At 46.5% G+C, this 17,649-nt stretch overlaps 1 protein-coding gene across 1 annotated transcript in view; it reads left to right on the top strand.

Moving 5' to 3' along the window:
* Window positions 1-14,185, top strand: part of CASR (calcium sensing receptor) — a 45,360-nt gene extending 31,175 nt beyond the window's left edge. The window contains exons 4-6 of the mRNA XM_056848666.1: window positions 537-767; window positions 10,284-10,407; window positions 12,741-14,185. Coding sequence (XP_056704644.1) covers window positions 537-767; window positions 10,284-10,407; window positions 12,741-14,185 — 1,800 coding nt within the window. The remainder of the gene's footprint in view (window positions 1-536; window positions 768-10,283; window positions 10,408-12,740) is intronic.
* Window positions 14,186-17,649: the final 3,464 nt, after the last annotated feature.

Genomic DNA, 17,649 nt, shown 5'->3' with positions numbered 1-17,649 from the left:
CTCCCTGCCCCAGGATGTGGTGATGGCTGCCAACTTGGAAGGCTTTAAGAGGGGAGTGGACATATTCATGGAGGAGAGGGCTATCCATGGCTGCTAATCAAAATGGATACTAGTCATGATGCCTACCTATTCTCTCCAGGATCAGAGGAGCATGCCCATTATATGAGGTGCTGAGGAACACAGGCAGGATGGTGCTGCTGCAGTCGTCTTGCTTGTGGGCTTCCTGGAGGCACCTGGTTGGCCACTGTATGAACAGACTGCTGGACTTTACGGGTCTTGGTCTGATCCAGAATGGCCTTTATTACGTTCTTATGTTATATTCTTAAATACAAATATCATTATATAGCAGATTTCAAAAGTAAATATAATGATTTCTATGAAGTGGCTACTGTAGCAGCAGCAACTAATCCTATGTTATTGCTCTACTTCATGAATTTCAAAGCTTTCCCTCTTGGCACAGGAAAGTCTGGGTCTTCCAGGAGACACAAAAATCAACGGCGGCAGGTTTCAGCATGTCTCTGTCTCCTTCTCTCTAGGTACTGAAGCATCTGCGGCACTTGAACTTCACGAATAACATGGGGGAGCAAGTGGATTTCGATGAGTCTGGGGGCCTCATAGGGAATTACTCCATTATCAACTGGCACCTGTCCCCAGAAGATGGCTCCATCGTCTTTGAGGAGGTCGGACACTACAACGTTTATGCCAAGAAGGGAGAAAGGCTCTTTATCAGCGAGAACAAGATTCTGTGGAGTGGATTCTCCAAGGAGGTAAGAGGTGCCCATCAGCCCAATTTACAATTAGAAGAAGAAGAGTTGGTTTTTATATGGCGACTTTCTCTACCACTTAAGGGAGAATCAAACCGGCTTACAGTCACCTTCCCTTCCCCTCCCCACAACAGACACCTTGAGAGGTAGGTGGGGCTGAAAGAGCTCTTAATAGAACTGTGACTAGCCCAAGGTCACCCAGCTGGCTTCATGTGGAGGAGTGGGGAAACCAACCCGGTTCACCAGGTTAGCCTCCGCCGCCCATATGGAGGAGTGGGGAATCGAACCCGGTTCTCCAGATCAGAGTCCACCGCTCCAAACCACCGCTCTTCACCACTACACCACGCTGGCTCTCTACCGTCCTTTTCCCACAGAGGTTAGGGTTGCCAGGTCCAGGCTGGAAAATTCCTGGAGATTTGGGTGTGGTGTCAGGACAGTGGGGTTTGGGGAGGGGAGGGAATTCAGGGGAGGTAGAACGGCAGGGGTCTCCCTCCAAAGCAGCCACAAACTTTAAAAGCAAATCTCTGGTGCTACACGTAAGAACATACAACACACAAAAACAGTTGTCATCCTTTTTTAAAAAATTCTGCAAAATAGCATTTCGCAGGCTGTGCATTATGCTTTCCTGTGAAAACAATACAATGTGCAGCATCACTGGTTGTAACTCATTGTATATTTTAAATGTGCATTTGTTTTATGATCTCTCCTTACCAGCGTGGTGTAGTGGTTAAGAGTGGTGGTTTGGAGCGGTGATCTGGAGAACCGGGTTTGATTCCCCCACTCCTCCACTTGAGCTGCAGATGCTAATCTGGTGAACTGGATTTGTTTCCCCACTCTTCCACATGAAGCCAGCTGGGTGACCCTGGGCTAGTCACAGCTCTCTTAGAGCTCTCTCAGCCTCACCTACCTCACAGGGTGTCTGCTGCAGAAAGGGGAAGGAAAGGTGATCGTAAACCGGTTTGATTCTGCCTTAAGTGGTAGAGAAAATCTGCATATAAAAACCAACTCTTTTTCTTCTTCTTCTTACATCTTTTAGATTACTCTTCCAGAGAAGAGGGTGTTTGTTTAAAATACTTTGAGGCCTTATCATTAAAGCCTTTATTGTGGCCGTTTTGACCCCCCCTTCTTTGTTACCACATTTATCTATTCATAGCAGAGCACCCAATTTATATTTTGGATGGGTGGGGGAGGGCGTATTCACCCTACTGTTTTAAAACTGAGGATAACAACACAATTTAAATATTAAGTATTGAAAGTATGAAGTATCTAAATTAGGAAATAACAAGTGGGGCTCTGTGAAACTCATGGGGGGACCCCATGACCCCCTTATGGGTAGGGTTGCCAACCTCCAGGTACTAGCTGGAGATCTCCCCCTATTACGACTGATCTCCAGCCGATAGAGATCAGTTCCCTTGGAGAAAATGGCCACTTTGGCAATCAGACTCTATGGCATTGAAGTCCCTCCCCTCCCCAAACCCTGCCCGCTCCAGGCTCCGCCCCCCCAAAACCCCAGAAGAACCCCAGGCTGATCATTTAAAGACTATCTGTTGTCTTGTATTCTTCTTGTGTGTGTGTAAAGTGCCATCAAGTCGCAGCCAACTTATGGCGACCCCTTTTTGGGGGGGTTTTCATGGCAAGAGACTAACAGAGGTGATTTGCCAGTGCCTTCCTCTGCACAGCAACCCTGGACTTCCTTCGTGGTCTCCCATCCCAATACTAACCAGGGCTGACCCCACTTAGCTTCTGAGACCTGACGAGATCAGGCTAGCCTGGGCCATCCAGGTTCTTCTTACCTGGAAATTATAGTAACTCTTTCAAAGGAAGGCTGCAACAGGCACACAAGATCAGCTCCCTGCTGTTTACCGGTCAATGAAATGGCCTCATTATGTTGTACTTGGGTTGATAAGTTTTTGCAGCTTTGGTCTCTCCTTGACAGCGCTAAGAACCGTAGACCGCTCATTCAACTCTGCGGCTTTGTCCTCCACCACCATCTTGTGGCGATTCAGTATATGTCCAAGATCTCAATGGCCATTTATGCAGGGTCAGTTTTGAGTCTCGCTTAAAGCTGTTTTTTTAAATGCGACCTTTAAAATGCTTATTCACGGCAAAAGGAGAAAGTCCACCCCACCCTCACTCGCCTGCTCCTTTGTTCCTTCCATTAGCAACCTCCGTTTGCATAACTAACACGCGGCTGGGGATTTTGCATGCTTCTTTGAGGGGATTCTTCGAGGCGAGGGCGGAGCAGAAACAAAGGGACACATTAAAGGGGCACTTAAGAAATGTGACTTAAGTATTTACCAGTGTTGGATGTAAATATACACTCTCCTCTGTGACCAGATTTATTATCACAAAGTAGAGACGACACCAGGTTTAAGAAGCAAAGGGAGAAAAAAGCTTTTTTTATTTTGCCAGGCAAAAGAGGAAGACATTTCAGCCCTTTTCGGGTTCAAAAGTGAAAGTCTCCTAACAGACTCCGCCTAGTTCTCATATTTATACTTTTCCAGAGTTCTTTGTTCTAAGAGGATTTGAATATCTCCTCCTCTCAAATCCACCCTAACTCTGATCTCATTTTGTGGTCACATGTATATGATCTCATCTGTTATTTGGTGATATCCTGTACCAGATACGAAAGATCACCTGCTTTGTTCAGTTTAAGTTAGACAGGACTATTTTCTACTGACTTATATAAATAACCACAGCTTACAAATATAATAGAAAAATAACATTTTTCTAATATGCTAGAATTAAATTAATTAAAATCTTACACATCCCACAGTCCCCCCTCATGATCAAAATCAAAATTATTTTGAATCTTGATCATTCTATTATATTAACTTGCAATTTTAAAACAATAATGTAGACACAATGTTTCCCTAGCCACTTTTTCTTAACCCAAAGGACCAAATAATACATCAAAATGGCTTTCTAAAAGAGTCTCAAACATCTACTCTTGTTCTTTAGCTAACAATTGTGCTCTGGTTTCCAAGTTTTCAATCATAAGTCTTGTTGATTTTTGAATAAAAATTAAGTTCGCCTGCAGGTTCGACCAACCACTTCGAGCCTCTTGCACTTGAGCTCTTTCTCCAGTTGCAGTGGCTTTGGCTGCCACGACGTCATCTACTGCCCTTCTGATCTCGGCCTCACACGGTGGTAGCACTTTCTTGCATCTGGATTAATGGACCCAGCCTTCCTTTTCCTTTTACCTTCACTGCGACATCTGTGGTGAAAAGAATTTGGAACGGACCCGTCTACCTGAGCTGGAGAGTAGTATGCTTTTAAGATTTTACAAACACCCAGTCTCCTATTAAAAAAAGAATGGACAACAGAGTTTAGGGGGAGAGGTTGTACAACACAAGCCAGTTTTTGGGTTTCCTTCAAAGCTGCACTTAAAGTTTTTGTATAGTTTTTCATATATCTGTTTCCAACCTCTTTATTGGGTGTTCCCTGATTTTAAAAATGCTAAAAGAGACATTCATACAGAGCCTCAAAGGGCAACAACTTGTGTGGCCCCCGGGATAATATACGGATGCGTGTCAGTGTGATAGGCAATACATCTGACCATTTTAAATTAGTTTTTTTACACAAATTTTAATTAACATTTCTTTTTAGGGTCTGATTCATTTTTTTTTACTGTCCCTGATAACTGGGGTCGCCAAGCCACGTAAAAACTATATTTTATTTTCATTTTTTTTTTAAACTGTTCTATAACTTCCCTAACAAATAACCCCCTCTGTTTACATATACCCTTTGATATGTTACATGCTTTTGCTATGTGTTTTGTTTTCTGATAGATGCCCTTTCCATTGTATGATTGCAAGAATATTTCTGTTAACCCTGTTCCCCAGATGACTATTCTAGTGTAATTGTGTGAGGATGTGTGTGATGTGTACCCTTAGGCTTTTTTTTCTTTTTCTTTTTTTCAACCACCCCCCTCTTGTTTCTGTAGTCCCTACTTTTGCCATCCAGTTCCTTTTCTTCTTCAGTGCAGGGCCCTGTAGGTGGTAGTGTAAAAACTGGGGTTAAAGTCATTACCATATCACAGGATGTTGATTTTGCTGTAGTCACTTTTGCCATTTCATCAGCTCTGCAATTTCCTTTGGCCTCCTTGGTATGTCCAGTTTGATGTTATTGTCACCTGTAACTAAATATTGTCCAAAACCTGTAAAATCAATTTTCCATGCTTTACAGCTCCCCACTAGCTGTCAGGACTCTTTGTTCTTTTTAGATGTATTTATATGCTTGTACAACTCCAAAAGCATCTTTGCTGTCAGTATAAATGTTCACAGTCTTACCTGCTGCTTTAAGTAAGGCCTGGTTCAATGCATATAATTCGGCTGCTTGTGCTGAAAATGACGCTGGTAATGGCTTTGCTTCAAGCACTTTGCACTCAGTCACCAGGCTGTATCCACTCTGCCTTTTTCCACTCACCACTCGAGAAGATCCATCAATCCAAATTTCGAGATCTGCGTTGTGGATAGGCTCATCTACCCGTGCCATGGTGCACATATCTACAGTCTGTAGACAGTCAGTTGTTACAGGCAGCAGACTAGCAGGATTTTTGTAAGTCATTTGGCTCCTTTCCATTGTAACAAAATAGTCACTGCATGAGGGCAAAACACTCTGATTGGATGTTCAATAGTCAATTTTTTGCTTCCTTCACAGCCAGGGCAGTTGCAGCTACTGCCCTCAAGCATGGAGGCCACTCTTGTGCCACTGGATCCAGCTGTTTTGATAAATAAGCTACAGGTCTTTCAGTTAGCCCACAAGTTTGTGTAAGGACCCCCGCCATGCAACCCTCTTTTTGCAGGTCAGGGATACCCAGAGCTGGTGCTGTCATCAAAGCTTGCTTTAGCTCTTTTTACTTATGTGCATTTTCAGGTTCCCACTACAATACTTCTGGTTCCTCATCATGGCATATTTTTATAAAGTCTCTGGTTAGTTTACTATATTCTTTTATCTACTCATGACAAAATTTCAATATTTCCAAGAAGGACCTTAGCTGTTTCTTAGTTTGAGGGAGTGGCATGCGATAAATAGTCTTCCCTGTGTTATTTTGTGTCCCAAATAAATTACTTCCCTTTGGGCTACTTGGAGTTTTTCTTTTGAGACCCTATATTCTTTCTGTCTTAAGAAATTCAGCAATGAGATCGCTCCCTCTAACACCAGCTTCTCTGTTTTTGCAGAGATTATCTGGATTCTTTCACCTCAGGAGAAACAGGTCCTTAGAGTTGGCATCCAGTGCAATGCTAAAAAGGCATTTTTCAAATTTGTCACACTAAACCATACATGGTGTCCTGATGGGGTGTACAGGAAAGTGTGAGGATCTGACACCATTGGATGCCCATGTTGAACAATCTCATTAATTTCCTTTAAATCCTCAACTAATCTCCATCCTCTTCTCTTTCCTTTTCTACCTGGCTTTGGCAATGCCAGAATAGGGTGGTTGTCTCCCATTTGTCAGCAACTGCTGTACTACTGGTAATTTTAACTGGCATTTACACTCCCAGTCAAAGGTTACCTGTATGGGTGAAATGTTCAACTGGCCTGCATTGTCATCTTGCACTTACAGCATTCGTTTACAAATAATATATATACCTTTTTTTTTTTTTATTAATGATGCCACTTTTATGTTATAACAACATAAAAACAGAAAAACATAAAATAAAAAGACACTGTCCTTCAGTGTTACTCCTCTGAAGATGCCGGCCACAGCCGCTGGCGAAACGCCAGGAAAGAAAATTCCAAGACCACGGTTACACAGCCCAGATAACCTATGAGAACCAATGAACTTTGACCGTGAAAGCCTTCAATAATACCCTGGCTTTAATTTGACTGTGTTTTAAAACACTTAATATATTAACATGATTTCTCCGTCCCTGGAGAAAACAGGCACCTAGCATCACCAATATCCATCTCATTGAATAACCATAACTATCCTCTCTCTTTATAAACCCTTCTGCTTTCCTCTCTTAAAGTCTTTCCCAACCATATATAACACCTTTCCTCAGCCCTCTTAAGCCACAACACTTGCCCCTTCACAACACACTCAAAACATGCTCTAACTTTCTCATAACTTACTTATTCCCTCATATTAATACACATTGCCTTTCCACCCTGTAAGCATTTCCAGTCTGTTTCTTTTCTTATAAAGTTTTATACAGTTCACAAGACTCTGCTTTCCAAATTCCAAACACTTTTGACTTGACCCCTCCTCCTGCGTTCAGCAAGAGGGCTGGTTCAGTCAGAGTTAACTTAAAATTCCATTTTTTTTTTAAACTTTGTTTCACATTTTAAATTTCAGAGAAAGAAAGGATCTTCTGTTAACAAAACAGTATTTCTGCCTTGATTTACGACCAGTCTGAGAGAGAAAGAAGAACAGAAACACTTTGAAGCGGAGAAAGGAGGGGCATGGGGGATTTTTTCTCTTCCAGTCTCTTCCTCAGAAAGAAGACAACCAGATTACTTTTCTCCCAGCAAAGAACAGATTTTCAACAGAAAACAACAACAACACACACAACAAAACCAGACTACTCAAACAATTTGATTTCCTTTCGGCAACACAGTTTGAAGGGAGGAGGGAAATTCCTTTTGGCTGACGCCGTCCAGTATCCCAGGCTGGCCCCATAAAAAATAAACACGTTAACATTTGTCAAATAATCACATAATCTTTATAAAATACTTCACAGAAAGAGAGGACATATAAGAAATCACGCTGGACAAGACAAAACACTACGTTCCCTTTTCTAGGCATTTACCTCTTCCAGTGCCCTGGAGGCAACTGGAAAAATTCCGGATCAGCACAGGATTCCACAATCCCTGCTCTTGCTTTTCACACTGACAATAAAATACCATTGGCTGAACCCTCTGTTACAGCCCCCGTTACCATTCCAACTCAGTGGCGTCCCACTGAGCCCCTTATCCATGGTGGCGTTGCTTCTGCCTTCTCCTCTTAGAAGGGCTTACCTCTAAGATCTGCCCCACCATTAAGGTCCCGTAATTCCTTTCCGCGGTTCCTTACCTCCAGCCCGTTGCTTCTCCTGGGTCGGTTTAAAAGTGGGACTCTGCAATTGCACTCACCCCCAGATGCTGTGTCTGCCAAGCTTGAGGACCAGCGAAATCGCCGGGTGCACCTGTCCTACAAAACTTCGACACCCGTCATCTGTGAGCAGTTGACAACCAGATGTCCCATCTGGGGTGCCATAAATCTGTTGGATGTAAATATACACTCTCCTCTGTGACCAGATTTATTATCACAAAGTAGAGACGACACCAGGTTTAAGAAGCAAAGGGAGAAAAAAGCTTTTTTTATTTTGCCAGGCAAAAGAGGAAGACATTTCAGCCCTTTTCGGGTTCAAAAGTGAAAGTCTCCTAACAGACTCCGCCTAGTTCTCATATTTATACTTTTCCAGAGTTCTTTGTTCTAAGAGGATTTGAATATCTCCTCCTCTCAAATCCACCCTAACTCTGATCTCATTTTGTGGTCACATGTATATGATCTCATCTGTTATTTGGTGATATCCTGTACCAGATACGAAAGATCACCTGCTTTGTTCAGTTTAAGTTAGACAGGACTATTTTCTACTGACTTATATAAATAACCACAGCTTACAAATATAATAGAAAAATAACATTTTTCTAATATGCTAGAATTAAATTAATTAAAATCTTACACATCCCACACCAGCTTCACAATTGCTTCCTGGATGACTGTTCAGCGTGCAAAACGTTAAAAAAGCTGCGGGGCGCTTCAGCCGGGAACGTGCTGCTAACATAAATGGCCAAAGTAATTTTCTGGCTTCTCTTCCCTGTAAACCACTGCAGGGTTTCCTAGAATGGTACACTCTGGAAATTTTAAAATATCTCTCTCTCTCTCTCTCTCTCTCACACACACACACACACACAAAACATATATATCGTATGGGTCAGTAGTAGTATAACAGGTTCACTATTACAGCATGTGACTATCAGGGTTAGGGTTGCCAGGTCCCTCTTCGCCACTGGCCAGAGGTCTTTGGAGCAGAGCTTGAGGAGGGCAGGGTTTGGGGAGGGACTTCAGTGCCATAGAGTCCAGTTGCCAAAGCAGCCGTTTCCTCCAGGGGAACTGATCTCTATCGGCTGGAGATCGATTGTAATAGCAGGAGATCTCCAGCTAGTATCTGGAGGTTGGCAACCCTAATCAGGGTCCTTGCAGATCTACATCATTATTTGCTATAAAGAACAATTTGTTTTTTTTAATTCTGTTGTAATGATCTGGCATGGCTGCCTCCCTGGAATTTGTTGCCAGCATTACTTGCTGACCGTGTGCTCCAAGTCCACATTGGTACCAAGACCGGTACGTTGATTCACTCAGATCCATCTAGGACCCCGAGGGATTGTTTATATTTCTTGTGTGATGAAGGAGGATGTGTGCCTTCTCCCTAGGGATGCCAGCCTCTAGGTGGGACTTGGGAATCCCCTGGAATCACAGCTCATCTCCAGACTACAGAGAACAGTTCTTTTGGAGAAAAAGGATGCTTTGGAGGGTGGACTGTATGGCATTGTATCCCACTAAAGTCCCCGTCCTCCCCAGGTTCCATCCCCAAATCTCCAGGAGTTTTCTAACCTGGATCTGGCAGTCCTACCTCTCCCTCCCACATAAAAGATCCATAGGTGCACAAACCAACTTGCTTAGACCTTTGCCTTTTTCCCTCCTCCCCTTTTTGGGGGAGACGGAAAAACCATGTGTGTCTACCCCATGTGAGTGCAGGCTTCCATATGGGGCTCAGGACAATGTATGATTCATGGAGGGAAGGGGTACATACCTATCCCTCCACTATATGACGAGGACCACCTAGGGTTGCCAACCTCCAGGTACGAGCTGGAGATCACTTGCTATCACAACTGATCTCCAGCCAATAAGAGATCAGTTCCCCTGGAGAACATGGCCGCTTCAGCAATTGGACTCTACGGCATTGAAGTCCCTCCCCTCCCCAAACCCCTCCCTCCTCAGGCTCCACCCCAAAAACCTTCCGCCAATGGCGAAAGGGGACCTGGAAACCCTGGGACCCATGTGACAAGTCCAGTATGGAGCCTGATGATGGAGAACCATTGAATACTCTGCCTAAGTTTTAGAGTTTTAATGACTGTTTATTGTGCCTGTAGGCTGGTTTTCGTGCTGTTATCTGCCCTGAGTCTGGCTTTGGCTGGGGAGGGCGGGATATAAATTGAAAGTAATAAATAAATAAATAAATAAATAAATAAATAAGGTTGACCTCCTCCAGGTGGGACCTGGAGGACTTCTGGAATTACAGCTGATCTTCAGACTACGGAGATTGGTTCCCCTGCAGAAAATGGCTGCTATGGAGGGTGGGCTCGGTGACATTATACCCTGCTGAGGTCCCTCCCTTCCCCAAACTCCGCTCTGCCCAGGCTCCACCCCCAAATCTCCAGGAATTTCCCCAACCCAGAGGTTGGCAACCTTAATTCTGCCTGTTTCGTCATGCCCCTCCCAAGTTAACCAGGTTATTTGCCTCCCTGCAGGTGCCCTTCTCGAACTGCAGCCGGGACTGCCAGCCAGGAACGAGGAAAGGCATCATCGAGGGAGAGCCAACCTGTTGCTTTGAATGCGTAGAATGTACTGATGGGGAGATCAGCGATGAAACAGGTAGGTGCCGATGCAGACCGAGAAAGCAGCCCTGGGGGGTGGAGCCTGAGGAGGGTGGGGTTTGGGGACGGGAGGGGCTTCAATGGGGTATAATGCCCTAGGGTCCACCTTCCAAAGCGGCCATATTCTCCAAGGGAACTGATCTCTGTCACTCGGAGATCCGTTGTAATAGTGAGAGATCTCCAGCCAATCGAGATCAGTTCCCCTGGAGAAAATGGCCACTTTGGCAATTGGACTCTATGGCATTGAAGCCCCACCTCTCCTCAAACCCCGCCCTCTTCAGGCTCCTCCCCAAAAACCTCCCGCCGGTGGCGAAGAGGGACCTGGCGGCCCTAATACTCCATGCAGGGAAAAACCCTCTGCAGATAGGAAATGACCAATGACCGAGTTGTTGCCTTACCTTGCCTTCTCCCTAACAGGTGGGTTTTCTCTGTGGGGTGTCCTAGCACGTGAATCCGCCTGCAGTCTGAAGTGGCGGGACCCCGGCATGGGACTGGGAATTGCCTCGTGTCTTTTAGAGGCTCCGACTCCATCTTTGTGCCCCCAAAATGAGGGATCAGAACAATGACGAAGTGAATGGCCTACGGACGATTTGCTCGGGAGAAAAAAAAACCCAGCTAATCTCAAAGGTGCAAACAGCTGCATAATGAGACCATTTGGAAATTAGGGAACACTAGAGTTGCCAACCTCCAGGCAGTAGCCGGAAATCTCCTGCTAGTACAACTGATCTCCAGAAGATAGAGATCACTTCCCCTGGAGAAAGTGGCCGCTTTGGCAATCGGACTCTATGGCATTGAAGTCCCTCCCTTCCCCAAACCCCGCCCTCCTCAGGCTCCGCCCCAAAAACCTCCCGCCGTTGGCAAAGAGGGACCTGGCAACCCAAGGGAACGCCCGTGTCCGAAGAAAAATCTAAAACTTGTTAAAATCAAATAGGGAGGGCTTCATCTGCCCCCCAAATGTAGAAATGTCACACAAAATGTACCCAAAAGGAAATGTCATCCCCAACATCTCCGGCCCGTGGCAGAGGGGGCGTGAGGACAAAAGCAGGGAGCCAGGATAAGGAAAGAGAACAGCACAGGCCATGGGAACCACCTTGCCCATGGCTTCAGAGGAGAAGCCCAATTCCAGGCATATTTCCTGAGATTGGGGTGTGTATAAAAGGGGGGGAAATGGGCTCTGAGCGGATGGAAGGAAGCTGTTCGCTTCTATGAACAGGTAGGTCAGCCGGGGGAGTGATCTTTTCCTTTTTTGAATTAAATTTTTATTTCATAGCTGCAAACATGCATACAAACGTGACGTACATAACAAAAAGAAACACAGACAACGCAATACATGCACAAAGTCTAAAATATACAAAAACAAGCTTTAACTGGGTGAATATACAGTTTTGTTTCGCTCTTCCTTTCTTCCCTATGATGTACCATTATGACTTTATAACACTGAACTTACTGCTTTATAACCTTGAATTTACTGCTTGTTATTCCATCTTTCACTCTCATGGTATAAATACCTGTGTCGTTCCAATTTTAGTTTATGTGCTGCCGAAGCGAACACAGGTATAAATACCTTAAACTTACATAATAAAACTAACCATTATGAAATCATTCTGTTTTATACTTCTATATGAACTGGTTTATATCCGCTGGATTCTACCATATACTCTCCCTGTATAGCATTATAATGAAACATTTTCATCTCTAGCTATACATAATGTACGCGGGATGGAAATGTTTCGTTATAGCGCTATACAGGGAGAGTATATGGGGGAAGTGGTCGTGTTCCGCTAACACCCTATCCGTTGGGGTATATATTAAATAATGGGACAATCGCTTCTGGGTATCGAGGTCAGTGGGCAAACCATCCCGTGTTATCCAGAGGAGACACTATGGATCTGTAGCAACAGGCCTGGGAGAGTTCCACTTTTCCTGGCTTTTCTGTTTTGCAAAGGAAATTCTAACATTCAGCCTGCACTTGAAGAAAATCACCCCCTCCCTCTCTTTTCTTTTTGAATAATCGAAAAAGGGACCAAATTTACATTCAGCAACCCAAACTATCCAATCTGTCATTTGTGTTAAGCACCTTCGCCCCATTCTACTGCGCAAGCCCCGTGGAAATGAACAGCTGCGGTGCAAGAGCACTACCTCTTGTGCAGGAGAATCCCTAGTGGATCGCGCCCTTCTGGTTTAATGCTCGGCTGTCGACCGAACCCATAAAGCCGTTCTTTTAGATTGGTCAATCCAAAACAGGTTGTGTGCAGAAGGTTCTGAAAGGGACAGGTTGCCCTTCAGACTTTTCCGTACCCTCCCTTGACCGAATGTCTTGTCTTCTTGCAGACGCCAGCGCTTGTGAGAAGTGTCCTGAAAACTTCTGGTCCAATGAAAACCACACCTTCTGCACTCCCAAGCAAATTGAGTTTTTGTCCTGGACTGAACCATTTGGGATCGCCCTCACCCTGTTTGCTGTCCTGGGCATCTTCCTGACCTCCTTCGTCCTGGGCGTCTTCACCAGATTCCGCAACACCCCCATTGTCAAGGCCACAAACCGCGAACTCTCTTACCTCCTCCTCTTCTCCTTGTTATGCTGCTTCTCCAGCTCCCTTTTTTTCATCGGCGAGCCCCAGGACTGGAATTGCCGCTTGCGGCAGCCCGCCTTCGGTATCAGCTTTGTCCTCTGCATCTCCTGTATCCTGGTGAAGACCAACCGCGTCCTCCTGGTCTTTGAGGCCAAGATCCCCACCAGCCTCCATCGGAAGTGGTGGGGCCTCAACCTCCAGTTCCTCCTGGTCTTCTTGTGCACGTTCGTGCAGATCGTCATCTGCGTCATCTGGCTCTACACGGCTCCCCCGTCCAGCTTTCGGAACCACGAGATGGAGGACGAGATCATCTTTATCACCTGCAACGAAGGTTCGCTGATGGCGCTGGGCTTCCTGATTGGCTACACCTGCCTCCTGGCCGCCATCTGCTTCTTCTTTGCTTTCAAATCCCGCAAGCTGCCCGAGAACTTCAACGAGGCCAAGTTCATCACCTTCAGCATGCTGATCTTCTTCATCGTCTGGATATCGTTTATCCCGGCCTACGCCAGCACCTACGGCAAGTTTGTCTCCGCCGTGGAGGTGATCGCCATCCTGGCCGCCAGCTTTGGGCAGCTGGCGTGCATCTTCTTCAACAAGGTCTACATCATCCTCTTCAAGCCCTCCCGCAACACCATCGAAGAGGTGCGTTGCAGCACCGCCGCCCATGCCTTCAAGGTGGCGGCCCGGGCCACCCTGCGGCGCAGCAACGTGTCCCGCAAGAGGTCCAACAGCCTCGGCGGCTCCACGGGCTCCACCCCCTCCTCGTCCATCAGCAGCAAAAGCAACCACGAAGAGCCCTTTGCCCTAGCCGCCCCCACGGAGGAGCAGCAGCAGCCACACGGATGCAAGCAGAAAGTCAGCTTTGGCGGGGGGACGGTCACCTTTTCGCTCAGTTTCGAGGAGCACCAGAAGAACGCGGTGGCCAGCCGGAACGCCAAACACAGGAACTCCTTGGAGGCCCAGAACAGCGACGACAGCCTCATGCGGCACAAGGCTCTGCTCCCTCTGCGGTCCAGTGACCCACTAACCATCGAGCCCAACGCCCAGACCCCCTCCAGCCCAGACGCCAACACCCAGGAGTCAGTCGTGGGGGAAACCCAGCAAGAAGCACAGGGGGTGGAAGAAGAGCAGCCGCCTCCGCCGGCGACGTATTTGCGGGATTTTGTAGGCAGTGACTCCATCATAGAGAACGCCGTCCATTCGTAATCCAAGAAAGAGGAATCTGTCCCCCCTGCTTTTCTCTGGAGTGGGGGAAAGAACTGGATATGTGTGTGCTGGACTTGATGGACCTTGGTCTGATCCAGCATGGCTTTTCTGATGACAGAGCCCACCACTTCTTAGAGTCAGCAGACTAAAGTCACCTCCAAAGGCATACTGGGCAGCGGCGGGCGGGGGGGAGTTTTCCAAGAAGCATCTGTCTAGTGACCCTTCTAGTGAAACTCTATGGTGGTCATTGAAAAATAGGAGAAGGAAATCTTTGGACTTTCCCAGCTGGGCTTTCGCAGAAACGTTGCGCTACCGCCATTCCCACGACTGGGCTCCAGACCACCAGCTTCCTGGTGAACAAGCGTCCCTGAGTGGTTCCTATAAACATGCTCTGCTCTTACATTGATGTATATTGTCCTTTTTCCTTTGCGATGTATAATAGTTTCCCTTGAAATGTAAAACTGCTTACCCACATTACAACAAGGGGGATGGGACTCGCTGCTTTGCCGCAAAAAACAACATCAGGATGCATGGTTGGACTTGTGGGAGGCTGATCCCCCAGTCCCCATGGACACATGCGCAATAAATTGCACCTGTACAGCCACTGGCCTGAACTTGTGAAGTATTTAAAGTGACAGGTACTGCTCCCTGTATATACGTGGAAAAGGTAGACCAGATCTTGCTGTTCCTTATGCCCTCAATAGGAGGAATAATAAAGGAGACGACACCGCAGTCTTTGAGTGACTTCCGTACTACATAGAGCGCCTTTCCTACCGCAGATTGGCCTGTGCGAATTCCCTTTGCAGGCAGAAAGAACAGGCAATTTGCACTCTGTGAGACGTGCCTAAGATTGTATTTCTGCTGTTGGGGCTTTTGTGGTGACAATGGCTAACATTTTACCAAGTTAAAACCATCCGCTTGGCATGCAGGAGGTCCCAGGTTCAATCCCTGGCATCTCCAGTTAAAGGGACTAGGCAAGTAGGTGATGTGAAAGACCTCTGCCGGAGACCCTGGAGAGCCTCTGCCAGTCTGAGTAGACAATACTGACTTTGATGGACCAAAGGTCTGATTCAGTAGAAGGCAGCTTCATGTGTTCAGGGTGTCTGTTGTGGGAAGGGTTGTCAGCCAGTTTGACTCTTCCTTAAGTGGGTAGAGAAAGTTGGCACATAAAAACCAACTCTTCTTCTTCATCCATATCAGTTCAACTTCCCTCTTCTGCACAATTCTTTAAGGCACCAAAGCCCCAATCCTCCCCTGTGTGCGCCCACCCTTTCCCCACATCCAACACACCCCTTCCCTTGCGACTCCGAGCCTCCTAAAGAGACGGCATCAAAACATTAATTGGTGAATATCAGCAATCCCAAATACTATGCAGCAGTCTCCGTTTCCTTGCAAAAGTAAGAGGTTCAGGGGTTCAAGCCTACCAGGTCAGCCAGCGGGTTTTAAAGTTGCCAGTCTCTTGGATGACCAAACGCATCACAGAACTTGATTCTTGTCTACCAGGAGCGATGGCAGATGGCGAGTCGGAAGGGGGCGAGAAACAGGACCTGCTGAAATTCTCGTGTGGCTATTCTCTTCTGTATGAGAGCCAGTGTGGTGTGTAGTGGTTAGGAGCGGTGGACTCTGATCTGGAGAACCGGGTTTGATCCCCCACTCCTCCACAGAGGCTAATCTGATGAACCGGGTTGGTTTCCCCGCTCCTGCACACAAAGCCAGCTGGGTGACCTTGGGCTAGTCACAGCTCTCTCTCAGCCCCACCTACTTCACAGGGTGTCTGTTGTGGGGAGGGGAAGGGAAGGTGATCGTAAGCTGGTTTGAGTCTCCCTGAAGTGGTAAATTCAGCATATAAAAACCAACTCCTCTTCTTCTTCTATTATTAAATGGTTAGAACACCCAAGAAAAGGAAAACAAAGCCATACATTGAACTTAAAGAGGAGGGCAATTTCCTCCCAAAAGAACAGGAAAAACACCAACGGGGTCACCCATGGGCACAGAGGGTCTTAAAGGAAAAATTCGCCCAACCAAGACTGGTCAGGGAGCTGTGGCAGCCGTCAGAAAGCAGCTCTTAAAAGCCCGTGCAATGCTTTGCAAAAAGAGAGAAAAACAGGGTCCATGTTCTCTACTTCTGCCAGAGTAGTCAACACCACCTTTTCCCAACTGGAGGGCCCCAACCCAAAAATGGGGCTCAAAGCCTGTGGAAGCGGATCTGAGACGTTTGCAGCTTTATTGATTTGAGAGTGCTCTTTTTTCCAAGCGGGACACCGTACCAAAAAGTTTGAGAACCTCTGGTCTGGACTGCAAAGGGGGAGAGGCAGAGGCTGCTGAAGTTGTGACCGGTCAGTTGTGGAGGGGATACGAAGGTTGCCTTTGAATACTCGGATAACAAGCCGAAACAAGGAAGATGCCAATGCTCTAGCCACGTCGATGCACAAAGCGAAACGTTTATTTTGGCAGGTTTCTTTTATACAAAATATTTTACAATTTAAAAACACTCCCCCCCCAACAACAACGAAATCATATACATATATTTATAAGAGCCAATTACACAGAAGAGGGCGATCATATGCACAGAGGAACCCAATCCCCCCTTTTTTCTTTACAAGAACAAAATGGCAAAAGAATCGTTAATTAAGAGGTGCCTCCGGCTACCCCTGAACTACATTTTCACAGATGTCGAGGGAGGCTGCAGCAGGACCTGGGCAGGAAGCGAGCGCCAGAGGCGGAGCGCCTACTCCTTCCCTTGGCTAGCCGCGCCGACAAGGATCAATCATTTACCACCGCTTAGCTGCCACACAGCAGCAGCTCTCAAGATATCCCCGTGAAACCGACGCTTAGCCAAGCCTTTGCCCCTCTTCTCCCACCATCTCGGCCCCCACGCTACTTCTGCAACTTAAGGCTACATCGGACCGGCCTTGGATTAAGGATTATTACCAAGGCGGTGAGAATGCTCAGCGTTTTGTAAAGTGCTTCCGAGGGGTCCCAAGCACTCGAAACACGTCATCTACCTGTCGGAGTTGACTGACGTCGGCTGCTTTTAAAAAAAAAACAGCAAAAAAATCACAGAGACCAAAATGCCAGAACGAGAAGGAAAGCGGGCTTGTGAAGAGTTAAACGAGAGTAGAGGCAGGCAGACGCGACTGCTTTCGTAAGGCCTCCCCGCTTTGTTTCAGGGGCGAAAAAATTATGCACATGTTTAAAAAGCCAATTGCACAGAGAAAGGAAGTTTGCAAAGAGGGGGGGGACCCAATCCCCTTTGACTTTACAAGAACCGAGCAGCCGAAGGACAATTAGCCAGAAACACTCGTGCTTCACCGCTGCATAAATATATCTAAATCAGATTTGTAGGTCTGATCATCTTTTATGCAAGACACATGAATGCAGTGGAAGATTATGAATGCGACGGGCAAGCACAGAGGCCGGGTGTGAGAGTGAAGAAAAGAAGCCCCTGAGGTGCATGGGCATTG

The sequence above is a fragment of the Euleptes europaea genome, chromosome 4, assembly GCF_029931775.1.
Source record: "Euleptes europaea isolate rEulEur1 chromosome 4, rEulEur1.hap1, whole genome shotgun sequence".
Classification (NCBI taxonomy): domain Eukaryota; kingdom Metazoa; phylum Chordata; class Lepidosauria; order Squamata; family Sphaerodactylidae; genus Euleptes; species Euleptes europaea.
Note: the sequence above shows the minus strand (reverse complement) of the source record. Positions and strands in the feature narration are given on the sequence as shown.